At 37.2% G+C, this 24,874-nt stretch overlaps 3 protein-coding genes across 6 annotated transcripts; all 3 read right to left on the bottom strand.

The window, feature by feature from the left end:
• On the bottom strand, positions 127–3,661 carry LOC109839916 (E3 ubiquitin-protein ligase SINAT5-like). The gene is made up of 4 exons (XM_020408377.1): positions 3,500–3,661; positions 2,811–3,022; positions 1,576–1,962; positions 127–658 (listed from the first exon to the last, which is right to left on the bottom strand). The coding sequence occupies exons 2-4, from the start codon at positions 3,018–3,020 to the stop codon at positions 338–340; spliced, it is 918 nt and encodes a 305-aa protein (XP_020263966.1). The 5' UTR covers positions 3,021–3,022; positions 3,500–3,661; the 3' UTR covers positions 127–337.
• LOC109839917 lies at positions 7,304–18,377 on the bottom strand. 4 transcript variants are annotated; one of them, XM_020408380.1, is made up of 7 exons: positions 18,243–18,377; positions 9,390–9,769; positions 9,187–9,315; positions 8,935–9,025; positions 8,749–8,847; positions 7,539–8,073; positions 7,304–7,450 (listed from the first exon to the last, which is right to left on the bottom strand). In XM_020408380.1, the coding sequence occupies exons 3-6, from the start codon at positions 9,294–9,296 to the stop codon at positions 7,579–7,581; spliced, it is 795 nt and encodes a 264-aa protein (XP_020263969.1). In that variant the 5' UTR covers positions 9,297–9,315; positions 9,390–9,769; positions 18,243–18,377; the 3' UTR covers positions 7,304–7,450; positions 7,539–7,578. The 4 variants fall into 4 exon arrangements, with proteins under 4 accessions (XP_020263969.1, XP_020263967.1, XP_020263968.1 ...); XM_020408378.1 differs by having other exon boundaries at positions 7,304–8,073; XM_020408379.1 differs by having other exon boundaries at positions 7,304–8,073; positions 9,187–9,769.
• Positions 19,570–23,026, bottom strand: LOC109843222 (annexin D4-like). Its single transcript, XM_020412158.1, has 6 exons — positions 22,815–23,026; positions 22,548–22,738; positions 21,521–21,736; positions 20,464–20,688; positions 20,302–20,373; positions 19,570–19,948 (listed from the first exon to the last, which is right to left on the bottom strand). Exons 1-6 carry the CDS (start codon positions 22,864–22,866, stop codon positions 19,739–19,741), a joined length of 966 nt encoding a protein of 321 aa, XP_020267747.1. The 5' UTR covers positions 22,867–23,026; the 3' UTR covers positions 19,570–19,738.

The raw sequence follows: 24,874 nt of genomic DNA, 5'->3' as shown, positions 1-24,874 counted from the left end.
CCTCAAAAGTGGTTAAAGGTTTTGTTGACAAGTCATCTTTGTATGTAGATGAGAAAGACTCGCATAAGGCACTTAGCCAAAATTCTCAGCGGTGCATCGTACGTCGTGCGCAACTTATCAAAGGAATGCAGGCTCAATATTCGTAGATTCATACTTATAACAGAATGGCAAACATATTTCACTACAAAGGAGGAAAATGCAATATTATGGTCCATAAATAAATACTATATATACTAACACTCTTGATTTCTACATTTCACTTAGTTTTCCATTGATCACTACAGGCAAAGAGACCTTGCCATCAAGAGCCAAACTGAACACCTAACTCCAAAAACTCTCATTGCTCCCTCCAAATTCTACCTGTAACCCTAAGCTTCAGCTCCTTTCGATCTCCTCCAGAGAAAAACAATGCAATGTTTCTCTGTATTATAAGCCCATCATAACTGTCTCGAACCTTTCTATGGCTATCTCTGATGCTCCTCGGTACTCCTTGCCATGTCATCTTTCGTCCATTGGATCCGACCTCTAAACTGTAGCTGTAGTTTTTAGCTTCGCTATCGTCTCCCATGAAACGCAAGAATGCAATGTAGACTGGAGCCATGCCAATCTGAAATGCCTCGAAATGTAAGCAGAAGTACTGCCCGAAGCAACTGAAGACCTGGCAAAGTCATAGAACAGAAGCTCTGTAAAACATATTTTTCTATGGGGATTTTTGTCGTATAAGGCCCCCGAATCTTTGTATTTGTTCAGAATTGGTTTCATTTATTAAAACTTAATAGATGTGGGTCATATTTAAAACAACTTAACAGATTTGGAGGTCTTATTTTTACCCAAATCTTTGTATTTGTTTGAAATCTGGTTTTATTTAAAACAATTTAATAGATTCGTGCCTTATTTAAAACAACTTAATGGATTTGGAGGTCTGATTTAAAATGACTTAATGGCTTTGAGGGTGTACTTTAGGAATGAAGGTTTGGGGATTAGACTTAGAATAAATAAGTTTACTTCACGAAGGTGAAGGCAAAAATTCAAATGGAATGAAAGAGCAGGATTCATGGAGATTTGGGATAAAGATTTAGTTGTTGTTGTTTGCTGTTTGTATTTAGAATTAACAAAGATTTGGTAGTCTGATATAACAAAACCATTTCTTATAATGTTTGCTTTCATATTCTTCAGGTAAATTTCACCAAACTACCATGAACTTCGGAATTTTTCCACCAAGCTATTAAGCTTTTTATTACAGAAAACTGCCATGAACTTTTTTTTTAATTACTAAAACACCACAATCAACACCAGTTACGGTAAGTTGTCATGTGTTTCTCATATAATATGTTTTCTGGAAAAGTTTGCTCTTGTATATTTTACTGAGAGTTTTTGGGTTAGGGTTTCTAGATGTTAATAACGGTAGTTTAGACCTTTTATCCAAGACAGTTGACACTTTTAGCAACAAACTTTCAACAGTTTGCAATATTCACAGGTTTGAAAGTTTAGGGCAATTTTTCCTATTTAGAAAGTTTAGGGTAGTATCAATAAGTGTCAGAGAAGAAGAACATCATTAAAGCTCAGAAACAATACCGTTAGCATCCAGGTCGCATTCTCCACTTCATGTGGATTTGCTTTCACGTATCTATGATTGAAAGTGCTTCCATTATGCATGTCAACCTTATGATCATCTTTCAAATGATTCACCAAATAAGGAATATCACCTACTACAGTGCATTCAGATCCAGCATAAGGACAATTGTACGGCCGATACATGCACTGGGCTTCATGCTTCAGCTTGCAGTAGTAGGGATAAATACCGATACATCCAAAGCTCTCGTATTTACAAGGCAGTTCAAGAGAAGCAGCTATCTTTTCGAGAGCAAGACATCTGATGTTGCCAAGTTCATGTCTGCATGTGGGGCAACGGTTGTGTACCCTAGGTTTGCAGCCGGAGCATATAGTATGTCCATTTGAACACTGCATGCACAAATTTGAGGATGATAAACATTTGGATAATTCAAGGCAAACTACAAACAACATATCATCACCAGGGCATGGAATTTCACAAGAGATAATGGTTTTGAACAAAACATGTTATATAAGGCTATGCTCTGAAAAGGACAAGCAAACCGAGTATGCAATAAAAAAGAGTCAAAAAAAACTGAAAATATGCAAGGGTCTTGACTAGTTATAAGCCCTTTATTTTTTGTCATAAACTAAGCCATAACACAAATTCATACGGATACAGGATATGTAAGAGAGGACAAGGATGATGAATGACCAAACAACACGGCGCGCTAAGCTCTAAAGTAAACCTCAAAAACGGATATGAAGTTTAGAGTTAAATCAATAACTATTAAAATGGATCAACAAATCCAACGAGAGACCGATCGCGACCATACTCAATCAGAACTTGAATGAGGAAAACTTGTTTCTAAGAAGCGTTGATTGCTTGTTCATGAAGAAGCAAATCTGAAGCGACGATATAAACGCATCAAACTTCTGCTTCTTTTAGATGAATTTATCATGCTGCTGTGCATAACAAAATATTAGCTTGTCGTATGCGATAGACGCCAAAATACAAATTATGAGTCAATTTGATCAAATAAGTCGATGGCCATCATTTATGAAATATCTAAGTTCCAGAGATAAATATGTAAAACATATATACTATATAGCAACCCCCAGGGTCTGAGTACATGATCCTAAAATGAAGCACGCTTAGCATTACAATTACAAAAGAGCAGGACAAAATTAACTACACCAATGAAAAAGACCACGTATCGCGCAATGCCGATAGCATGAAGAATGTGAGATGAGGATACCTGATGGATGGGTGGGTACATTGCATTCAAGCAGACGGGGCATTCCAAGAGCTCGCGAACGTTGCCGGCGACAACAACACTTGATTTGGATGAGTGCTGAATTTGCTCTCCAAGATGTTCGGCGCTCTCAATATTGTCTTCGTTTATGGGGGTATCCGCGACCTCGAGACTGACTCTCACATCATCAAAATATGCAACCCCGGAGGCCATGACTAAGGAGCAAAGCGACATATTCAGAAATTAGTGATTTCTTTCATATTTACAGACTAACTAAATCTAATTTGGTAGCCGGAACTATGCAAATTCTCACGAACCCAACAAATTGTGCTTACGATATCGTAACCCAGTGAACTGAGGCTCTCATGAACCCTAAATTCACATATAAAATATCTTCCTTTGCTTTAAAAAAACGAATTTGGACTGAAACAGATGCAAATTTATCCAATTTATAAGCTTTGGAGCTCGTAGAATCAACAAGGTGACACCTTTTGTTGAATTTTCGCATTAAAGTGTAGCAATCTCAATCAATTAATCAGAACAAATCCCTCAGATCTACCCAAATACGAAAACAAACAAAACCCAGACTAAATGTAATAAAAAAAATTCAACTTTGTATTGAAGAGTGCAGCATTAAAGAACAAGTAAGAAGAAAAAAAAAGAAACAAAATTTTAAAGAGAAGTCTGGTCACCTTCAACGGAGAAGAAGCCAAAACCCCCAAACCTTAGCTTTGAAAGAAAGAAGGGAGGGGGGGTAGAATTCGAAATAAAAGGCCCGTTGTCAAATCTTCACTTTTGTCTGCTTTTTTCAATTTTTTATTTTGATTTCGATTTGATTTTTTTTTTGGGATTTTGTTTTCTCGGGGAGAGGGAGACAGCGGTGTGGTGTCCGCTCGGATCATCGGGAAGGCGCAAAAAGCAGTACCCGCCGAATCACCGTCCTAATTTAACGGCGGATTTTAGTTCTGGGGCTTTGTTAGTTTACTGACACGTGTCCGATTGGTCTGTTCAAATTCAGACGGCCGTTGTCTTTGTCTGACGCGTTCCTATGACCCGGGCCCACCGTGTTAGGTTTTATGGCGATAAACCCCAACTACTATTTTGTATTTACTGAACTTATTGAAGTCAAAAATTCATTTTGCTGAATATTTGTGCTTGAAAATTCAGTTTATGATATTAGTATTTTTAAAAGCTCATGAGATCCTTCTTTTGGGCGTAGATCATATCAGAATATCTCGGATATTTTTATAACAAAAATTCCATGGGGACCTCAAATCCATTAGATCAGGAGGGGACATGTGAGCTGTCACCTCCTGGTTGCATGATCTACTGTTCATGAACAGTAGATCATGCAACCAGGAGGTGACAGCTCACCTGTCCCCTCCTGGTCCCATGGATTTGGGTTCCCGTAGAACAACCATTTTTATAATGCGTGAGCGGAATAGAAGAATAAGTTAAATATTTAAATTGCCCCCCTAAGATCGGGGATAGCTAGTTTTCATGCTGAACTTTTTTAATTGATTTAGTTGTCACTTTTTCTACTAAATTAATATAGCGTTTTTTTACAAGTTGTTGTGCAAGATGAATTTTTGAACTAATCTATGTTATGTTTTGTATATTTTTAGTCTAGATTTCACGAAACTCCTAAACTTTGAGAGTTTTCACAAAGAACCTGTAACTTTTGTGGTGTCTTGCAAAATCTTCCATAAACTTTTGAAATTTTTCACAGCAACTGAAAAGAGTTTTGGAGACGAAAAAGTTGGTAAGGGTTTATCAAAGTTATGGGGGTTTTTTATGAAAATTTACTCTTCATATATGTTTTTATGCATTATTTCAAACTTTGGTGTAAGAAAGATACATTTGAACAAGAAAGCTCGTAACATTTGAACCCCTTTTTAGGTCCCGTACCAAATAAATGAGCACGCGCCACTGGGTTTTATGTCAGCAGCTGAGCTCTGCGTACTTTTTCACAAAAACCCATATACATGATTAGTAAATTACAAAACTTCTTTAGTTACGAAGCCCCCAGGTTTTCTCAAAATTTTCAAAACTTAGCAAGGACTGCCTACAAAAGCTTATGGGAATTTGAAGCTGCTGTCAAATGTCAGATGAAATGGAACAATTTCGTTCCTGAGGACCAGCATACAGCTCAATTAAATATCTGCTAACGACTAACTACTTAATTAATTGCTTCGCCCTTTTTTACTTTTCAAAAATAATCTATATTCGTGTATTTTCTTGGGGTTTTTTCTTTCCATAGAAATCACCTTTAAAATAGGATTATTCTATATAAACCATCCTTGATTGTTAATTTTGTTGATGTCAATTATCGAACAGGGGGTATTCTGTAAATTATGCGAGTGTTGGGGGTCCTCAAACTTCCTCAGATGGTTGGTTCTTGTGTCAGATGTTCTATTCTGCACATGAAGAACTCATGAGAGACTGGGGTTGGGGTGTCTAGTGGTTCCTCCGAAGATCAAATCTGTTCGGTTCATGTTAAGTCTAGTTTGGTTCATGTTAAGTCTAGTTTCATGTTAAGTCCAGTTTGGTTTATGTTAAGTCTAATTTCATGTTAAGTCCAGTTTATCATGTTAAGTCCAGTTTGATTCGTGTTAAGTTCAGTTTGGTTCGTGTTAAGTCCAGTTTAAATTATTTTAAGTCTAATTTAAATCGTTTTAAGTCTAATTTCATATTAAGTCCAACTTGATTCATGTTAAGTCCAATTTAGTTCATGTTAAGTCCGATCTAATTCATGTTAAGCCCGATCTAATTCATGTTAAGTCTAATTCAACTTTTTAAAGTCTAATTTCATGTTAAGTCCAATTAAATTAGACTTAAAACAAGTTAAATTAGACATAACATGATTTAAATTAGACTTAAAAGGAATTAAATTAGACTTAATATGAATTAAATTGGACTTAACATGAAATTAAACTTAAAACAAGTTGAATTAGAAATTAGACTTAAAACAAGTTAAATTAGACTTAATATGAATTAAATTGGACTTGAAACAAGTTAAATGAGACATAACATGATTTAAATTAGACTTAACATGAACCGAATTAGACTTAACATGAAATAGATTTTCATGTTAAGTCTAATTCAACTTTTCAACTTGCTTTTAGACTTAACATGAAAGAATAGAGGAGATAAGGGTATTTTGGGGGCTTTTTACTTTTTATTCTTTCTATATGCTTAGTTGGTATGTAATAATTGCTAAAAAAGGATTGCAGAACATAGTGTCTTATTTTAAGGGCTGAACTATATGGAAAAAAGTCAAAGGGGCTGCAGCACATTAAGATTTTGCTTTTGGGGCATTGACACAATTTTTCCAAATATTAATCTACATGAATAAGTCGACATGTGTCTTACACTATGCCTAACCAAACTATTTCAAGACCAAGATAACCTCCGTCTCAGCACGGCCGACTTGATTGGCCGACAACTCGTGTAACCAAGTCAAAAAACGATACTATTCATCCAACCCCTCAATTGACTCCACAAGCGATCCGACTCGGCCCTCTATTCAACCGACATCTTGCGTAATCGAGTCAAAAGACGGTATTTTTTGGCCCTGGACCTGATGAGTTGAAGTACGACAGCTACATCGAACCCCCTCGCTAGCTGGTTACTCTCGCATTAATTATCCTGACAACATCATCATTACTCTAGCGCCCATAGTCTTCATGACTCATCGGACTCAGTCAGCACCAAGCATCTGTTATCATTCCCATAATAAATGGTCAGGTGACTCACCTCATTCAACAACCGACACATGACACTTATCTCCCGACTCAGCTGCCTAGCTGGACTCGACCAAAGTTACTTTATTGCCCCTCAAACCCACTATAAAAGGAACAACACTGTCTGAGGTAAGGCTCTCTAGCCTTATTTACGTAACTAAGAACTAACTCTATACTTCCCCCCTCAAGATCACCTACTGACTTGATCGTCAAAGGAACAACCGGAGAATCCAACTCCGCTCTCTTATGAGTTTCCTTCATGTGCAGGGAAAAACAGCGAATCCCCAAACCATTGATCAAAAGGAGTTAGAGCACCCTGATCACTCCGCAAACTCTCAAATAACCCTCTGTTTTATAACTGACATCAATAGATGTAAATAAGATGATGGATATATGTGAATTTGATGTAAATAAAACTATTGGTTTGGTCTCACAAAACCCCAATGAAATTTCAAAAATTTTTGGCAGAACCACCCCTCCTTGATAAAGGTTCCGTCTATATAATCATAATATAGTTTTGTAAAAAAAACACGTCAAACACAAAATACATACTTCACAATATACATTATAAGTCCATACAACATCATACAAACTAACAAATACAACAATAAGTCCACCTTAATCAAAATACATCAACAAGTCCATACAATATGAAATAAACTAACAAATACATGAACAAGTCCATCTTAACCAAAATACATCAAGAAGTCCATACAACATGAAAGACATCAATAAGTCCATGCAACATCAAAATTAAAATACAAAAAATAAATTCATGCAAAAGCTAATAACCATACACAATACACTAAAATATAAAACTTTATCACGAAACACCTTCTTTGCTCTTGCAAACTAGCTCCTATGTACTTGTTCTCCTTCTTTATTTACACTATTTTTTATCTAAAATATACCAAAGATATACAACTTGGTCAAGAGAAATGCATCAAAATAAAAGATATAAAAAGTAGATCATGTTTGTAGCTAGTACCTTAGCTAAAGAACAACTTGTTATATAATGTCCTTTTCTGTCACAAAATCCACAAATTCTTTGTTTTTTTAATAGCCTTTTCTTGTGCTTTCTCTAAAGTCTGCTTATTCTGATGATTATATTGCAGGCATTGCTTCTCAATAGCAAGCTTAGCCTGCATTTTCTGTAATCGCCTCTGTTTCTCTGCTGTTTCTTGAGATGTCATAGTCTCTCGTTTGTCATCTTGTAGTCTATTTGAAGTTTTTTGATGCTTAGTATCACCATTGCAAACACCATAATTAGCACAAAGAGGTCTGTCTTGGCTTTGATCTATATGAACATGTGGGGTGAATGTCACTTGATTGGAGGATCCAGGGTGTACTATAGCACTATCTGCATTCGATGTTTGCAAAGGAGTTGTGGCAGAACTGTGAATGTCTGTACTTTCCATACGCTGGCGTTGGTTAGAATTATCCTTTAAGTTCCTTGATATTATACTCTTCCTCCTTTCTTCTGATTTACACAGAGGACTAGATATCATTTTTTGCCCATCTACCTGCAATAATGGAAATCCACAAGGCACTTAAATATCAAAGAGTTCCAAAAATGGCAAAAAGTAAAATATAGGCTAACACATTAAAAAATCTTCTGCTTTGCATTTGAAAATACTGACTGAGGGGAAATACTTAACTGCATAATTAGGCATTCTACCATACAACAATATGACGCAACTTTATAAACACATGCCATATACACTCTAGAGGATAGGATAGTGGCTATCTTAATGGAAGAGCTAGCCTTTAAGAGAATTGATGGGACAATATGATTCCTGTGGCCAACCCCAAAAATTCCATGTAAATGCTTTGTTGTTGTTGTAGTAGTAGTAGTAGTATACCAAATGACCCTTCAACTGCACCAGTGTTATAATGTTATACTCTTGGGTACCCTCTTCATGGGCCAAGACTCACATGGAGGAATCTTTTTTTTAATCTGCATTAGATACGAAACAAGCAAGATCTGAAGCTGGGTTGTTGTGGTTCCGTGTTAAAAGACCCTTCCACTACACCAAAACTCTAAAGTTGTTGTGTGCGTTAAGGATTAAAATTTTATACTCAACAATATACAATAAAGGATACATACACAACAATGTGTAACCAAAAAACCCACAAGACTAGAGACACCTTCAAACATTCAATACATCTAAAATTACACAAAGATATAGACCACCTACCTTCTCTTTCTGTGAGGGACGTCTTCGTTTGTCATGATCATGCAACTGAAAAGATGTGCAGTCTTCATTTGAGGTTTTATCTCTGAACAGTAGTAGATCCTGAGGACATGAGAAATCATGTTAATGAGTGTGCAATTTCCTCTACATTACATGGGTGCATATCAGAATCCGCAATAGGACACTTACAGGCATTGGAATTGATTCAGTGCCATTAATGAGATCTTGAGATGCAGAAACAAACCCATCTCCATCGCGTCCAAATATGGAGTCATTTTTTCTGCAGATTCGCAATGTTTTAGGCTAGCTGACAAGATAGCACCACTCAAATTTGGAAAGCCTAAATAAAGACTTACAAATCAAATGCTGATAATGTAAAAGAAAAAAAAGAAGTAAAAGCATGATTTATGGTAATCAAGAATTCACATTTACCAGCATTACCTAAAAAGTTTCTCGATATCATCAAAATCTCCAAAATTACCCCAATAACAATCAAGAAGATCCCCATTCTCTTCATGATCAAACAGATCAGTCTCATGATCTAGCAGCATCGGATCACCCGTTGAGTCACTGATGAATTACTCAGAGATTATGAACTGTTTTATGAAGCGTGCAATTAAAATCACCAAAAGATATGATGCTACCTGTCATTAAATTCAGGTTAGTTGCATCAGTAAGATCATTCATTAATTCTGTTACTGAACTGTGATTATTTCCGTCAGTGAACTCATCCCTAGGTTCCATGCTTAAGTTAGAAAAACCAGACAACTGATCCATCTCGATTCTGGAAGAAGCAAGTTCTTCATTTGTATGAATACTAGAGCTGTTCTCTAATTTACGATGTAAATGACCATTTTCACTCTGAGAAGTTTGCCCAGTAGCCCTGACATCAATGGTGGCACCTTCATCTTTCTTATCCGCTCTGTAATCACCAGCAGTAAATGCGCAGTCTACAGTTTTCATGGGATGAGGCACAATAAGCTCTTCACTCTCAATTATCTCAGACCATAATGAGACGGGCTAGCTGAAAATTTATAATACATGTATTTAATACTTTAGCAACTCACACATGGAAGGCTGTCAATTTGATTACAGAATATCGTATTTTAAAAAAAATGAAAGAAGAAGAGAACTCTTTAAGTAAGACACAGATTGCATGCTTGCTACCTCATAGCTAAGAGTTCACACAAAACCTATCAACAGGAAGGAAAATATATGAGGAAAAGGTAGAAGCAGAAGCAACTGAGAAGGGCATCATCATCATCGACAGATATTGTTCAGATACAACACTCCACATTCTATACTGTATTTTTATAAAACTACGAATATTATCCGGCAACAGTCGGGCTCTGATGAATATGACAAAACTTGGGGAGGAAATAAGTTACTTCTAGTCAGATGCTAGAAACATATAATATTACATTAGTTTGACTTTCTCTGCGTAATTGCATTGCATTGTGCAATAGTTGATAATACATATAAATTTTGATATGTTTCGTATGTTCAGATATGCATTTGACTTAATTGCATTTGATATAAATTTTGATATGTTGCGTAATTGCATTGTGTTAGCGTGAGTCTATATTAGGAAGTAAATAATATTGTAATTATGGGTATTAATTACGTAGTTGATTAGAGGAAGTTTCCTTCTGTAATTAGGTAATTAGTTTCTTTCCTAAATTTCTTTCAAGCCCTATATAAAGGGTCCTTTGTATTATGTTAATAGATGGAATTCAATTTATTCTCTTAAATATCTCTCTCTAATATTTGACTTGGTATCAGAGCGTATAGATCTCGTTGTGTTAGGGTTCATCTAGGCTTCGTCGTCCTTGAACGGCCGTCTTTATCACCGTCATCTCGCAACTCTTTGTTGCATTCGTTCACCCACAGCCAACCACCACACCTATATCAAAATCTTCCTCACTCCAAAACGATCGTTCCGGCGTTCGAATCATCACGATTAGAGTTTTTCACACCCAATATTAATGGGTGAATCACAAATTCAAAAGGTCGAGGTATCTGTTCGAAGTTCTGAAGGGAGTTCCTTTGGAGGTACCAAACTTAATGGTACTAATTTTCGTACTTGGAAGAAAATTATGTCCGCTTTTCTCCGCGGGATACATAAGATGGGGCATGTCAATGGAACAATCAATGCTCCTAGTGAAGCTGATACTGAAGCTTTCGATAAATGGGAAGATGATGATGGGTATGTGATGTCTGTATTGTACAAGGCAATGAGTGATGATGTGTTACAGATGGTAGAGGAGTGTGAAACCGCTGAAGCCATACGGAAGACGTTGGGGGATCTCTACACCAATGAGCCTGACTTCATACAGGTTCATGAATTAATGTGCAAAGTTGCCAGAATGCAACAAAATGGACAACCAGTGTCAGTGTTTTTCACTAAATTGAAGAATGTATGGGCTGAAATTGATCAGAAACGTCCTTGTAAAATCAAGAATCCCGAGGATATTGCGTGGTACCAAAGGGAAAAGGAACTTGAGCGGGTTCATGCCTTCTTAGGAGGACTCGACGCTAAACATAGTAGTGCTAAAGGAGAACTGCTCAGAATGCCTGAACCTCCTAGTCTGACTGCAGCCTTTGCATACATCCGCAAGGATGAATCCCAACAAGACAGTCTCCAACGTGCACATGTTGAAGTTTCCAGTCTGGCAATTCAGTCCAACCCATCTGGCATTCAGTCCAAGCCACCAGCACCCTATAATCAACAACAAGGGTCACTTCCACTTCATCAGCAACGACCTCCACCAGGCTACAACCGTCCAAAATGTACCTACTGTAATGAATTAGGGCATGTTCGAGAAACGTGTTGGAAGCTAAATCCGCATCTTAAACCTCAGAAGCAGGGTTATCGTAATAAAGGAAAAGTTGCTGCCGTTCAGTTGGTTCCAGAATCAGATTTCTATGGCATAACTGGACAGGATCATCACTCATCAGGAGGTGCTACTCCCACTGCATCAATAGCTGGTCGAGGTAAAATCGGTATGACATTAAATGTTTCTCATTTTGTTAATTCTGATACTTGGATTATTGATTCTGGTGCATCTGATCATATGACTTATGATAAATCTTATTTTACTGAGTTGTCTCCCCCACCAGTGTCTCATGTTACTAATGCCAATGGTGAAGCTTTTCCTGTGTTAGGAACAGGATCTGTCCGTATTACCCCGACTTTAGAACTTCATCATGTTCTATATGTTCCTGCATTATCTCATCACTTATTATCTGTTCCCCAATTAAATACTGAATCCAAATGCTCTGTGACCTTTTATCCCATGTATGTACTTTTTCAGGATCTTCTAACCAGGGAGGTAATTGGAAGGGGGTATCTGAGGGGCAGATTATTTCATCTGGATCAGATGTACGCTGGGGAGAGACCAGGAGCACCATCCCGTGCCGCTTTGATCTCGAATTCTGATAAATTAAGTGAAGTTTGGTTGTGGCATCGCCGTTTAGGGCATCCCTCTTTCAGTGTTATGAAAAAAACTATGCCTACTCTATTTATTGGTGTTGATGAATCAGTTTTATGTTGTGAAACTTGTGTTTTGGCTAAGAGTCATCGTGCTACTTATTCTTCCAGTCTTTCTAATAAAAGTGTTATTCCTTTTGCTTTGATTCATTCTGATGTTTGGGGGCCCTCTAGAGAGTCTACCGTTTCAGGTATGCGATATTTTGTGTTATTCATTGATGATTGTACAAGACTGTCATGGGTAGTTCTACTTAAAACCAAAGATGAAGTCTTTTCAGCCTTTCAAGCTTTTCGCAATCTTATTCACACACAGTATAACAGTACCATTAAAATTCTTCGGTCTGATAATGGGGGGGAATTTGTCAATAATGCCTTCCGCGAATTTCTTCAAACGCATGGTATTATTCATCAAACCACGTGTCCTCAAACACCAGAACAAAATGGAGTTTCTGAAAGAAAAAATCGTCACTTGCTTGATATGACTCGTGCCCTTCTCTTTTGTGCTCATATGCCTAAATACCTTTGGGGTGATGCTGTACAAGCTTCCTCCTATCTTATTAATCGCCTTCCTTCTAGTGTACTTCAGGGAAAGATTCCACTCGAGGCACTTGCATCTCATGTGTCGTTACCGTCATTTCATAACCTTCCAGCTCGTGTCTTTGGTTGTGTTGTCTTTGTTCATATTCCTAAAAATCAAAGGTCAAAGTTAGATGCCCGAGCGATTAAGTGTGTGTTTGTTGGTTATGGAGGATCTCAGAAGGGGTACAAGTGTTATCATCCACCTACTCGCAAGTATTATGTCACTATGGATGTTACTTTCTTTGAAGACATGAGTTATTTCTCCTCATCTGACTCTGCTCTTCAGGGGGAGAATTCGTATTTTGAAGAGCTATCTCATAGTGAGGAGGAAAATCCACAGGTAGAAGATGTTATACAGGCTGTTCCAGTTGACATTCAGATTCAAACACCAGTTCAGACACAAGAACTCATGACTGCCCCCTCTACTACTGCTCATACCCCCGATCCACAACTTCCTCCTGGTGCTGAAGATCACTCATTCGAGGTATGTTCCCCCACTAGTACTACTAGTAATGAGTCTAGTGTGTTACCTAATCGGTCAACCCGTGGTCAGCCAGCCAAAAGATATGAACCTTCCCTTCATGCCAAATCAAAATATCCAGTTGCAAATTACATTTCCACTAGTAGATTATCTAAGTCATATGAATCATTTGTGAGTCGCAAAAATGAATACTATTCGGGTTCTACTATCTCTTGCGGCGATTTTTAATTGGCCTCTTCAACAGTTTGATGTCAAGAATGCCTTTCTTCATGGAGAATTGGCTCAGGAAGTTTACATGGCTCTCCCACCAGGGTATGTGGCAGCTTCTTCTGGTGATTTTGTCTGTAAATTGGAGAAATCATTATATGGGCTCAAACAGTCTCCTCGCGCATGGTTTGGAAGATTCTCACAATTCATGAAGAAGGTGGTTATAGACAAAGTAACTCAGACCATACTCTATTTCTGAAGCACCAACAAGGGAAGGTAACAGCATTGATTATTTACGTTGATGATATGGTAATCACAGGTGATGACACTATTGAGGTTGATAGATTGAAGAAACAGTTGGCCTCTGAGTTTGAAATGAAAGATTTGGGAGAACTTAAGTATTTCTTAGGGATTGAGGTAGCAAGGGGGAGTGAAGGAATCTATTTGTGTCAACGGAAGTATATTCTTGACCTGCTGGCAGAAACTGGCATGTTGGATTGCAAACCTGTTGACACTCCTATTGAACAGAATCATTGTTTAGCAGAGTATCCAGACCAAATACCGACTGATCGAGCTCGCTATCAGAGATTAGTTGGACGTTTAATCTATTTGGCTCATACTAGACCAGATGTGGCTTATGCTGTCAACGTGGTGAGTCAGTTCATGCATAATCCAAGTACGAGTCACATGGATGCAGTAATCAGAATTTTGAGATACTTGAAGTCATCCCCAGGAAGAGGAGTGATTTTTTCTAAACACAATGATTGTCTCGAAGTTTGTGGTTTTACGGATGCAGATTGGGCTGGGAGTGTTACTGATAGAAGGTCGACTTCAGGGTACTTTACCTTTGTAGGAGGTAATCTTGTTACGTGGAAGAGCAAGAAGCAGAAAGTTGTGGCTAGATCGAGTGCTGAGGCCGAGTATAGGGGGATGGCTCATGGAGTATGCGAATTGTTGTGGTTGCGAGCCTTATTGTGTGATCTGGGTTTCGAACCTAAAAATGCTATGCAGCTGTACTGTGACAACCGGGCAGCCATTGATATATCACAGAATCCAGTCCAGCATGATCGTACTAAGCATGTGGAGGTTGATCGTCATTTCATAAAGGAAAAGCTAGATGCCAACCTTATTAGCTTTCCTTTTGTCTCCACAGAAGAGCAGCTTGCAGATATCCTCACAAAAGGGGTTTCGAAAAGGGCATTCTACGACTCACTTAGCAAGTTGGGCATGGTTGATGTGTATGCCCCAACTTGAGGGGGAGTGTTAGCGTGAGTCTATATTAGGAAGTAAATAATATTGTAATTATGGGTATTAATTACGTAGTTGATTAGAGGAAGTTTCCTTCTGTAATTAGGTAATTAGTTTCTTTCCTAAATTTCTTTCAAGCCCTATATAAAGGGTCCTTTGTATTATGTTAATAGATGGAATTCAATTTATTCTCTTAAATATCTCTCTAATATTTGACTCATTGCGCAATAGTAGTAGATAACTCCGAAATTTTGTCGCTCTGCGCGTTAACTTAAACATACTAAAACGGTACCCACCAACGTCTGTGCAGGATTACGCTCAACTTTACAGCCCTAGACGTCATATATTTGGACTTTGGACTCAGGATCTTCACAACATCTGTATTAGAAATTCTTGGTCAGTCCAAGGAGAAGGGCGTCGTGATTCATTTGAGCGATGGTTATGCGTGACAGAGATGGTTCGGAAACAAGGCAAAATGTTTATGGAATAATGCGCAAGGCAAAATGTTTAAGGAATAATGTGCTACGCGGGATAACGACTTAGAAAAACATTAAAGGAACCTTTAAACATATAAAAACCGAACTTTCATACTCTTCTCTTTGAATCTAAACTAAAAAAATTTATTAATGCATTAAGGATCATATTGTTTTCCTTTAAGAAGTAATTGTTGGGTACCAACTCAAACTCCAAGTCGGATGCGGGTTTGAAAACTAGGCTCAATCTTAGTAGTTTTTAGAGAGGTCAAGTTAACTTAACGGGCAAGTCAGGGGTGTCTTTAAATAAGACCTCTTATTATAGGGTTTAGAGTAGAGAGAAGGAGAGAGACAATATTCTTGTAATCAATGTTTTAGAGGGTGTAACCGGGTTCAATGGTATTGTGATAGAGAGGGTTTGGCAGTATTTGTCCGTATAAAAGATTATAATTTGAAGGTGATAGTGGATTGATTTTGATCCCGTGTTTTTTTCCTGTTGAGAGTTTTCCACGTTAAATCTTGTGTGATTTTATTTGCTGTGTTTGATGGTTTTTCGGGGTTTTTACAAGATCTAAAAATCCCAACAAGTGGTATCAGAGCGTGGTTAGACGGTTCGTGGAGATTCGAGCATCGGGATTTGTAAGGGCATCGGTGATCGCGACACTGTAGGGGTGACATACTGTAGCAGATAGCTGAATACTGTTTCGGGCACTGTTCACGATGATCCGACGGTTCGTAGAGGTTTGATCGATGCGCGATTGTGAAAACGTCAGCGGGCAAAGCGTCATGATCGACATCAGCAAAAAAATTACTGTAGTGACAACACTATTGTGGGGGGTACTGTAGCAGGGGTGCTGTTCACGCGGATCCGACGGTTGAGATTAATTTGTCTTTTGATCGAGTATTTGAAGGCGGATTTTGGTGAACCAGGAGTCGTTCCTAGGGTTTTTCGACATGCTGAGTTCGTTTTTAGCGTTGGTTTTATCAAATTCAATCTCTACAGTGAGTGATTTGAATTTTGATTACGGTTAGAGGATGATGACTTCTTTAAATCTGAAATTTGATATCTCGCTATTCAATGGTAAGATAAATTTTGCAGTATGATAGTACACGGTTCAAGATATTCTTGTGCAACAGAGTGTTGATCAAGCTTTGGAGGAGAAGAAACCTGAAGGATTGAAGGATGCTGAATGAAGTTCTATGCAAAAGAGGGCAGTTAGCACAATTCGTTTGGCACTCGCCCTCGAGATCAAGTACAATGTTATGCAAGAGACCACACCAAGAGGGTTGTGGGAAAGGCTCGAGGGGATTTATGGGTCGAAATCGATGACCAATCGATTGTGTTTAATGATGAAGCTTTATTCGTTGAAAATGGAAGAATGTACTGCAATTGAAGATCACATCAATGCCTTTAATCAGCTAGTTTGCCAACTTATGAATATTGATGAGGAGATTAAAGAAGAAGAGCAGACGTTACTCCTATTATCGTCCTTACTGAAGTCGTACAAATCATTAGTTCAGACGATAATTACAGGGAAGCAGACTTTGAAGTTCGACGATGTGACAACACTCCTACATGAGAATGAAAGAATGATGGGAAAGGAGAGCGCATCTAATGGTGATGAGAGTGCACTAGATTTTGAAGGTTCTAATCGAGGGAGGAGTAATGAGAGATGTGACAGTTATCGAGGAAGATCAAAATCTCGAGCCCGAGACGACAACGAAAAAGAGTTATTATTACGGAGAGAAGGGCCACATTCGGTTCAGATGTTCCCAGATGCGTGATGATTTAAAGAGTATTAGACAGATGAAACTTCAAGAAAATAAGAAGAAGGCAGACTCCTCAGTGTTTGTGTGTGATGAAGATGTTGTGTTATTGATGCAGAGTACAAATATTGATGCGAGTAACACTTGGGTGTTAGATTCTGCAGCCTCTATGCACGTTTGTAATAACAAAAATTATTTCAATATATTGAAGACAGATGAAGAATTTAACGATGTGATTGTTGAAAACAACGAGAAGATGAAGGTTGAAGGTGTTGAAAGTGTTCGTCTCAAGCTTCACACTGGGAGGTCGGAATTCTTCATCATGTGAGATGTGTGCCGAAATGTGGTGCTAATTTAATTTTGTTAGGTGAGATGACATCGCGTGGGTACAAGTATGTGGGTGAATAAGAGTGGTGTAAAGTGTATAGAAATGATGATTTGATTTTGCAAGGGACAAAGAATAGCAACCATGTTTGTTATTTAGATGGACGATCTGTTAATGATGTAGATGACTCTTCTCAGACTCTTGTCCACGAGAAAGAGGTGAAGAACAAGAAGAAGAGAGTGAGTTTTTCTGAAAACGTTGAGACACTTGGAGATTTTTCGTCGAGGGATGATATGTTGGGTACCAACTCAAACTCCAAGTCGGATGCGGGTTTGAAGGCTAGGCCCAATCCTAGTAGTTTTCGTAGAGGTCAAGTTAACTTGGCAGGCAAGTCAGAGGTGTTTTTAAATAAAGCCTCCTATTTTAAGGTTTAGAGTAGAGAGAAGGAGAGAGACAATATTCTTGTAATCAAGGTTTTAGAGGGTGTAACCGGGTTCAAGGGTATTATGAGAGAGAGAGTTTGTCAGTCTTTATCCGTGTAAAAGATTATAATTTTAAGATGATAGTGGATTGATTTTGATCCCGTGGTTTTCCCTTGTTGAGGGTTTTCCACGTTAAATGTGATTTTATTTGCTGTATTTGGTGGCTTTTCGGGGTTTTTGCGAGATCTAAAAATCCCAACAGTAATTTGGTGAGTTTCCCTGCTCTTTTGGTTTCAACTACTCTTTTTTGTCAAATTAAACACTAGCTTATCACTTGATTCATAGATTGAAGATCCGTTGATAGCAGTTCAATTGCAACTTCCCCACTAAAACGTCAACTTTAAGAGATTAAGACCTTAAAAAAACACCCTAAATTCAACACGGATCCCAGTGCTACAGCAAAATAACGAAACCCTATTCACACTAGAGAGAATCAGAGCAGAACCTGATCTTGCTCGCTCCAATTAGACACCATCCTCGTCAAAGAATCGGCAGGAGACCTCGAGCTCAGCGCCCGCTCGAACCGATTCGGACATCGCAGGAACGAGACAAAGGAGAGAAAGTCGAGAGATTTTTTTTTTGGGAAAAATGCTTCCAGCCCCCAAAAGCCAAGTGAACGTGTTTCCCACCCCCAAGACTTGGTCAATAGGTGTTTTACCCCTAAAAATAAAAATTTTGTTCTCTGAGCCCCAAAACACAAAACCCAAGACATTAAAACATGTGAAGACCATAATACCATTCTCTCTCTCTTTCTTTTTTTATTAAAATATGATGATGATTATTTTATTATTTCTCTCTCTCTCTCTCTCTTTATCATGATGTACCAAGAGGATCTTTAGATAGGTAACCCTAACAATTAAACCCGTAACCTTAACAATTAAACCCGTAACCTTAACAATTAAACTCGTAACTTTAACATCAAATCCACAACCTTAACAATAAATCCACAACCTTAACAACAAACCCTTAACCTTAACAACCAACCCGTAACCTTAACAATCAACCCGTAACTTTAACAACCTCCCAATACAAACAACCAAAATAATAAAAAACGAAAATAATAAAATAATCATCATCAATCATTTCAACTATCCTCTTGGTACATCATGATAAAGAGAGAGAAAAAACAAAAAAAATAAAATAATCCTCCGTCATATTTTAATAAAAAAAGAAAGAGAGAGAGAAGGGTATTATGGTCTTCACATGTTTTAATGTCTTGGGTTTTGTGTTTTGGGGGCTCAAAGAACAGATTCTTTATTTTTAGGGGTAAAACACCCATTGACCAAGTCCTGGGGGTGGGAAGCATGTTCACTTGGCTTTTGGGGGCTGGAAGCATTTTTCCCTTTTTTTTTTTGAAAAAGATGAGAGGAAGATGAGGGCCCGTTTGGATTGTTTTTTTTGAGCTGTAAAATGGAAAAAAACTGTCAAAAATGTCAGCTTTTTGGCAGTTTTCCCCCAAAATCGTCTATTTAAGAGGTGATTTTGGAGGAAAGCTGTCAAAAAGCTGACATTTTTGACAGCTTTCCCCTATTTTACAGCTCCAAAAAATCAATCCATACAGGCCCTGAGGGAGCCTGTGGGGCCCAAGGAGACACGTAGAGATGAGGTCAGGTTGTGTGTACGGACTCCATCGAATACTCGAATGTTATTGGTTGGTCGCGAGTTCGGGTGCGGGTTATCGGGTTTGCTTCTGAAAATGCGCCCGCTCTTGGGGGGATTAATTACAAATACACTCCTAAAACTATTTTATTAGCATTTACACTGTTCGAACAATCACCTCAAAACAAATTCTTTAAAGACCACAGTATAAACATACAAGCCTTTTTAAGTTTATTCTCATACAAAATGCCACATCCAACAACAAACAGGTACAAGATTGAATTAAGGGGGAAAAAAAAATACATGATGATAAAATGATAAACAGAGATGATGATAATCTTCTCATTCTTTCCCATTGATAAGGGAGAGCAAGGCATCCCTATAGTTTCCATGTGTGTTGGTAGCCACAACATCTTCAAGTTTAGCTCCGTAAAGCTGATGATGGACTTCTTTGATTTCTGTCATATCGGTCTCTGACCGAGAAACCAGTACTCGATTCAGGGCTTCCTTTTCGATCTTATGCGCTCCTTCTTTGAAAGCTTGGTTTATTATCTGAAACACGAAAGGATGAGTTTAACATATAGCGTAATATTTAATAAATGGCGAGATTATAATTTATGGATAACCAAGGTAGAGGTTGGCCTATCCGAAATTGTTAATTTGAAAGCAATCGAGAAAAATGTGATAACGGTTAACCAGGTGGATGAGATGGCACTTACTAAACAAAACTGAATGGAAAAATAGGATTCATGTAGCTGAGACCAACAATTAAATTTGCACAAAACACCCTAAACTTTACGAATCATAGAAACCCCCTGAACTTTCAAAACTATACTAAAACCCCTTTGTGCTACTGGAAATTCCCATAAATCATGTTTAACAGGTATCGACCCTTTGGTGTTTACCTTGCAGAAATATGTAGGAGGTGAGTTCAGACACTGAACTGTCTCTAGCAAGCATGCATCATCAGCAAGATCCTGAGCATAGCATTGTCAGAACTACATGTCAGGAATTAATTTTAGCTAGTTGATAAAGAAGTAGAAAAATATGTTGAAAATTCAAATTACCTCTTCAATGGATTTCCCGTACATTTCCTTGTATAAATTGAAGGTAAGTTTTAGGTGTGGTTTGCTTCTAGTTGTGAGTATTCTGATAACATCATGATTCTCTATAGGTTTCACTTCTCCTGCTTTCTTTATAGCATTGTTGAGTGCTTTGGCCTCTGATTTCGCTTTGTCCTCGTTAACGTGAGAACCTTCATATCTGTATGCGCTCGCTAGTCCAACTAATAGCTGATTGAGGCCATAGGAAACATGTGAGAAAGACACTAAGGGTACGAAAGTAACGAAAATTGTCTGATGAGCTTCATAATAGACACATGAAAAAAAAATTATAATGATTGTCGATAACATGTGAAAGCTTGTGGTTTAAAACTGTAGGTAGTAATGTCCAAGGGTTTATTGTTACTCTGATATAAGTAATCCTCCAATTGTCGATAAATGAACAACTGTTCTGGTTGTTAATGAGCTTGAAGGTCACAAATCACAGAATACAAGTAAAAGTTGATTAGTTTGGGAGGAGCATATTTCAAAAAATTTGTCGACGCTATGAATCTAGGATTAGGCCCAAATTAATATGGTACTTATTTTCTCAAGGAACACGGGGACATGAATAACCTTAATATGACATGGCTTGTTGCCGTAAAAAGATATGCTAGTTTCTGATTTTAGAAGGGGAAGGGGAAAAAAAAGATACTCATGTTGATGATTCAGAAATTTGAGGAAAACCCATCAAATCTTTTCTCATTCTTGTTGTACCTTAGAATAGTCCAACTGAAGAGGGAAAGCAGCAAAAGATTGTATATAAGCAATTCAATTCAATCACCAAACGTCATAATAAAAGAGACAAATTAGAACTTAAATTTAAGATTAAAGCAGCAATTCAATTCAATCACCAAACGTCATAATAAAAGAGACAAATTAGAACTTAAATTTAAGATTAAAGCTATTAAGAGCAAGATTTGCGCATCAACATAATAAAAGAGACAAATTAGAACTTAAATTTAAGATTAAAGCTATTAAGAGCAAGATTTGCGCATCAATGAAGATTAGAAACTATACTTACTCTGCCATTAGATTCTTTGACATGATACGCAACATCTTCCTCCAGAGAACGGTGGAAGAGGGAATGGTACGCCTTTCTTGCCCCTAGCAGCTCCTCTGAGGAGCGGGTGCACGAAATCTCGACAAGGATGGTGAAAGGGTGGTCTTTGTGGAGCACGTGGTGAGCCCACCGTGCATCCCTTTCCCATGGATGCATAGCCCACAATAGTACCACATTCTGCGCAAAAAATGGAAGAAATTCAAGTATCAATCCACGCAATCTTTGGAGATCAATTAATGAAATTATGGTGACTTATGCTATTTGATTTCAAACCAGCTTCATATATTCGCCATTAGGCTGAACTCAGATAGAAATCCCTTTTACTGAGAGTTTTTAGCATCGTAGTCATGCGGATAATTCATAATCATTATGACTTACTCGTGTGTGATTGAACTGGATTATGATTTCAAATCCTTAATTCGAAGAGCAGGTTGAACATTGAAATGAGTTTCATTTCTCATAATTATAACCAAAATCAACAAGATTCTGAACCTATTTTTCGTAAAGAAATACCCATCATAAATTTCAAGTTTTATCAACTGAGGAACAATATAAGTATATGCATGCGCACCTTCAAAAATAGGCAGGGATTATATAGGAATAACCTACAAATACAACAATCCTAACATTTGGAATTTCTTGAAAAAAAAATACAAGTTTAAAAGAAGTCTTCAAACATCCTTTTAACCTCACTGTTATACGCAATTAACGAAAGTCAAGCAATACTTCACAATTTCAACAATTACAAAACAGACTAGGAATTCTAAAACCTAAAACAAAACAAATTAGGAATCCTAATAAACCTGTTACCAAAACATATTAAGAACCATGTTACCAAAATAGATTAGGAATCCTAATAACCTGTTACCAAAACAGATTAGGAACCTGCTATCCAACAACCCACATCACAAATTTCACCTTCACAAAACTAAGGAACCTAAACAAACATGTAAAAAAAATTAAAAAAAAAATCTCAAATCTTTATTACCTTAAACCTCGCAAATTCGGCTTTGAGGTGCTTAACGAAATCATCCTCCCACCTCTCAAAACCCCCACCCTCAGAAGTAAAGAGAGGAGCAAGAGATCCTCTCCTGAAATGGCTCCTCTTCTCCGGTTGGTTCCTCCAATTCCCAATAACAGACACCAATCCCTTCTCCTCAACTCCCAGTCCTCCCAACCCTTCAACAAATTTCAACAAAAAAAAAAAAATCAAATTTTTAGCTGAATTAACAAATGCCCAGATGAAAATGAGTACCTGAGAAAGCTTTGGTGAGCTTCTCGCACTCCTCTGAAATTAGATGAGCCATTAATATTCTCCCTCCTCTTTCTCTCTCTTACTATATTACAATTACAATTACAATTTGAGGGTGCAAATTCTACTTGGGGTTTCGGCCTTTTATAGATTGATTTCCTCCATTTTTTTTTTTTTTGTAATTTTTATAACGATACGGCGTTCAATTAGAGTGAATGCGGTTTGAATTAATTATGACTACATAATTTAAGAGGAGTAAATGGACAGCTCAGAAGTGATGAATTGATGACCTGGCTTACAAACGTTTTTCACGAGGTGGGGGTTTTAATATAAGGGATTTTAAGATATTGGTCCCTTGCGCTTTTATATTTTAAAACTAGACCCTTAAATTATTGATTTGTTAGGTTATTAACCCTTTCGTGCATAAAGCTTGCTCTTACTTTTCCTTTTTTCTCTTTTTCCTTTTATTTCTTTTTTTTTTAAATAAATAGTGAGGAATCAAGGTATTTTGTAATCTTCATCTGGTCTCCTTTTCACATGCTGGTCTCTTTAATGACTCACTACCAAATAAGATACTATTGTCTCCCACGTATTAAAGATCAACTACAAGCAACTTTGACAATATCATTTAAATTTGATTTTTTTTGTTTTTTGTTTTTAAAGAAACATAATGAATAATGAAACTGTATTCAAAAGTATACTATACCAGTTGTCATACAACTCATGGGTTAGATAGAGACCTCTCATATCTAATTCATATAGTTTTAAAGTATAGTTTGAGTAATGAAATTTTTTTAAAGAGCGATAAAGATGTCACAATGATCACAACCAAGGAGAAAATTATTGGAAAAGAAAAGAACAATATGAAATGCATGGGGTTATGATAGTGAAAAGATATGAGAAAATACTTGCCTTTCAAATGAATTTAGGCTTCTCGAATAATCTCTTTTCAAACTTTGCACTCAGCTTTCTCATCACTATTGACTTTTTCTTTTATGAGCAGAACTAAATAAAACAAAAAAAAACAAACAGAAGTTAGGAGGCTGGTTCTTTTGCACAAGCAAAGAGAAAAAAAAAAGAATTGACACAGTGCTAATATAGATATATAGTATTTAAGATAATAACAATGATACTATTCGTATCATTTGTTGAGCAAATGACAATCAACCCATATCAAATGCATCGGATTAAAAAAAAAAGGGATTGTTTGGTTGACTATATATGCTCAGAGGAGTTGTGTATTTTGCTGAATTTAACTGGAATATTTTAAGTCAATCACAAATGTTTATTTCACTGTAGCTAATAAATGCAACCGCAATTGCGATTCTTTAAATAAAAAAATAAATAAATCTTCCAGTTACAAATTGTAAAATTTTAGGATTGAACCAAGCAATTACAACAACAGTTGATACACATATTACTGTCATTATAGAAATTGTGCACGTAATTGACATTGACATTGCAATTACAAAACAAACTAAACAATCTCCTCCATTTACCAGCCAGGAGAACTTGCCGTGAAAATGAACTTGCATCACTCTTAGGGGTAAAAATGCAACAAGCAGAGTGACTTGTCTCTAGAGAGAAGAACTAAACTGAAAGCTCTCAAATTCATCAAGCATCATAATCACTCTATAGAGAAGAACTGAAGTGAAAGCTCCCATCAAATTTTGGGGACAAAGTACCATATGTTAATAATGTTATGATAATCACAATGTACACCTGGACATGAAATTGATCTCATTAATTATATAAGTTTCATTTTTACTCCTCCTCTGGCCCACAAGTTGATACACAGTACATGAATAAATCCAAATTTTTTGCCTATGGATTGTCTCCCCCTCTGATTTTCTTTTGCAATTTGAGTACAGATGGGTTTCGGTCTTGATGTCTTTGCTTGCATCTGAAGATTTATGTCATTATACCAAAACTCCAAATCCATCACTTAGTGTTGACTATTTTATATCATCATTAGTTAAGAGACCGCCCGCGACTAATCCATATTTAAGCAAATGATTACCACATGAACACTGCATTATCATCCATGTCCACAGATATCAATG

This window comes from Asparagus officinalis, chromosome 5 (assembly GCF_001876935.1).
Source record: "Asparagus officinalis chromosome 5, Aspof.V1, whole genome shotgun sequence".
Taxonomy (NCBI): domain Eukaryota; kingdom Viridiplantae; phylum Streptophyta; class Magnoliopsida; order Asparagales; family Asparagaceae; genus Asparagus; species Asparagus officinalis.
Note: the sequence above shows the minus strand (reverse complement) of the source record. Positions and strands in the feature narration are given on the sequence as shown.

Coding starts and splice junctions, on each gene's coding strand:
- LOC109839916 (XM_020408377.1), bottom strand. CDS start 3,020: ATGGCCTCCGGGGTTGCATATTTTGATGATGTGAGAGTCAGTCTCGAG. Junction 1,963..2,810: donor TGTACCCACCCATCCATCAG/GTATCCTCATCT, acceptor TTGTGCATGCAG/TGTTCAAATGGACATACTAT. Junction 659..1,575: donor ATGCGACCTGGATGCTAACG/GTATTGTTTCTG, acceptor TGACTTTGCCAG/GTCTTCAGTTGCTTCGGGCA.
- LOC109839917 (XM_020408379.1), bottom strand. CDS start 9,296: ATGCTGCTAGATCATGAGACTGATCTGTTTGATCATGAAGAGAATGGG. Junction 9,026..9,186: donor GATATCGAGAAACTTTTTAG/GTAATGCTGGTA, acceptor GCGAATCTGCAG/AAAAAATGACTCCATATTTG. Junction 8,848..8,934: donor CTGAATCAATTCCAATGCCT/GTAAGTGTCCTA, acceptor TCATGTCCTCAG/GATCTACTACTGTTCAGAGA.
- LOC109843222 (XM_020412158.1), bottom strand. CDS start 22,866: ATGGCTCATCTAATTTCAGAGGAGTGCGAGAAGCTCACCAAAGCTTTC. Junction 21,737..22,547: donor CCGAATTTGCGAGGTTTAAG/GTAATAAAGATT, acceptor TTTTTTGCGCAG/AATGTGGTACTATTGTGGGC. Junction 20,689..21,520: donor TCAAAGAATCTAATGGCAGA/GTAAGTATAGTT, acceptor GGCCTCAATCAG/CTATTAGTTGGACTAGCGAG.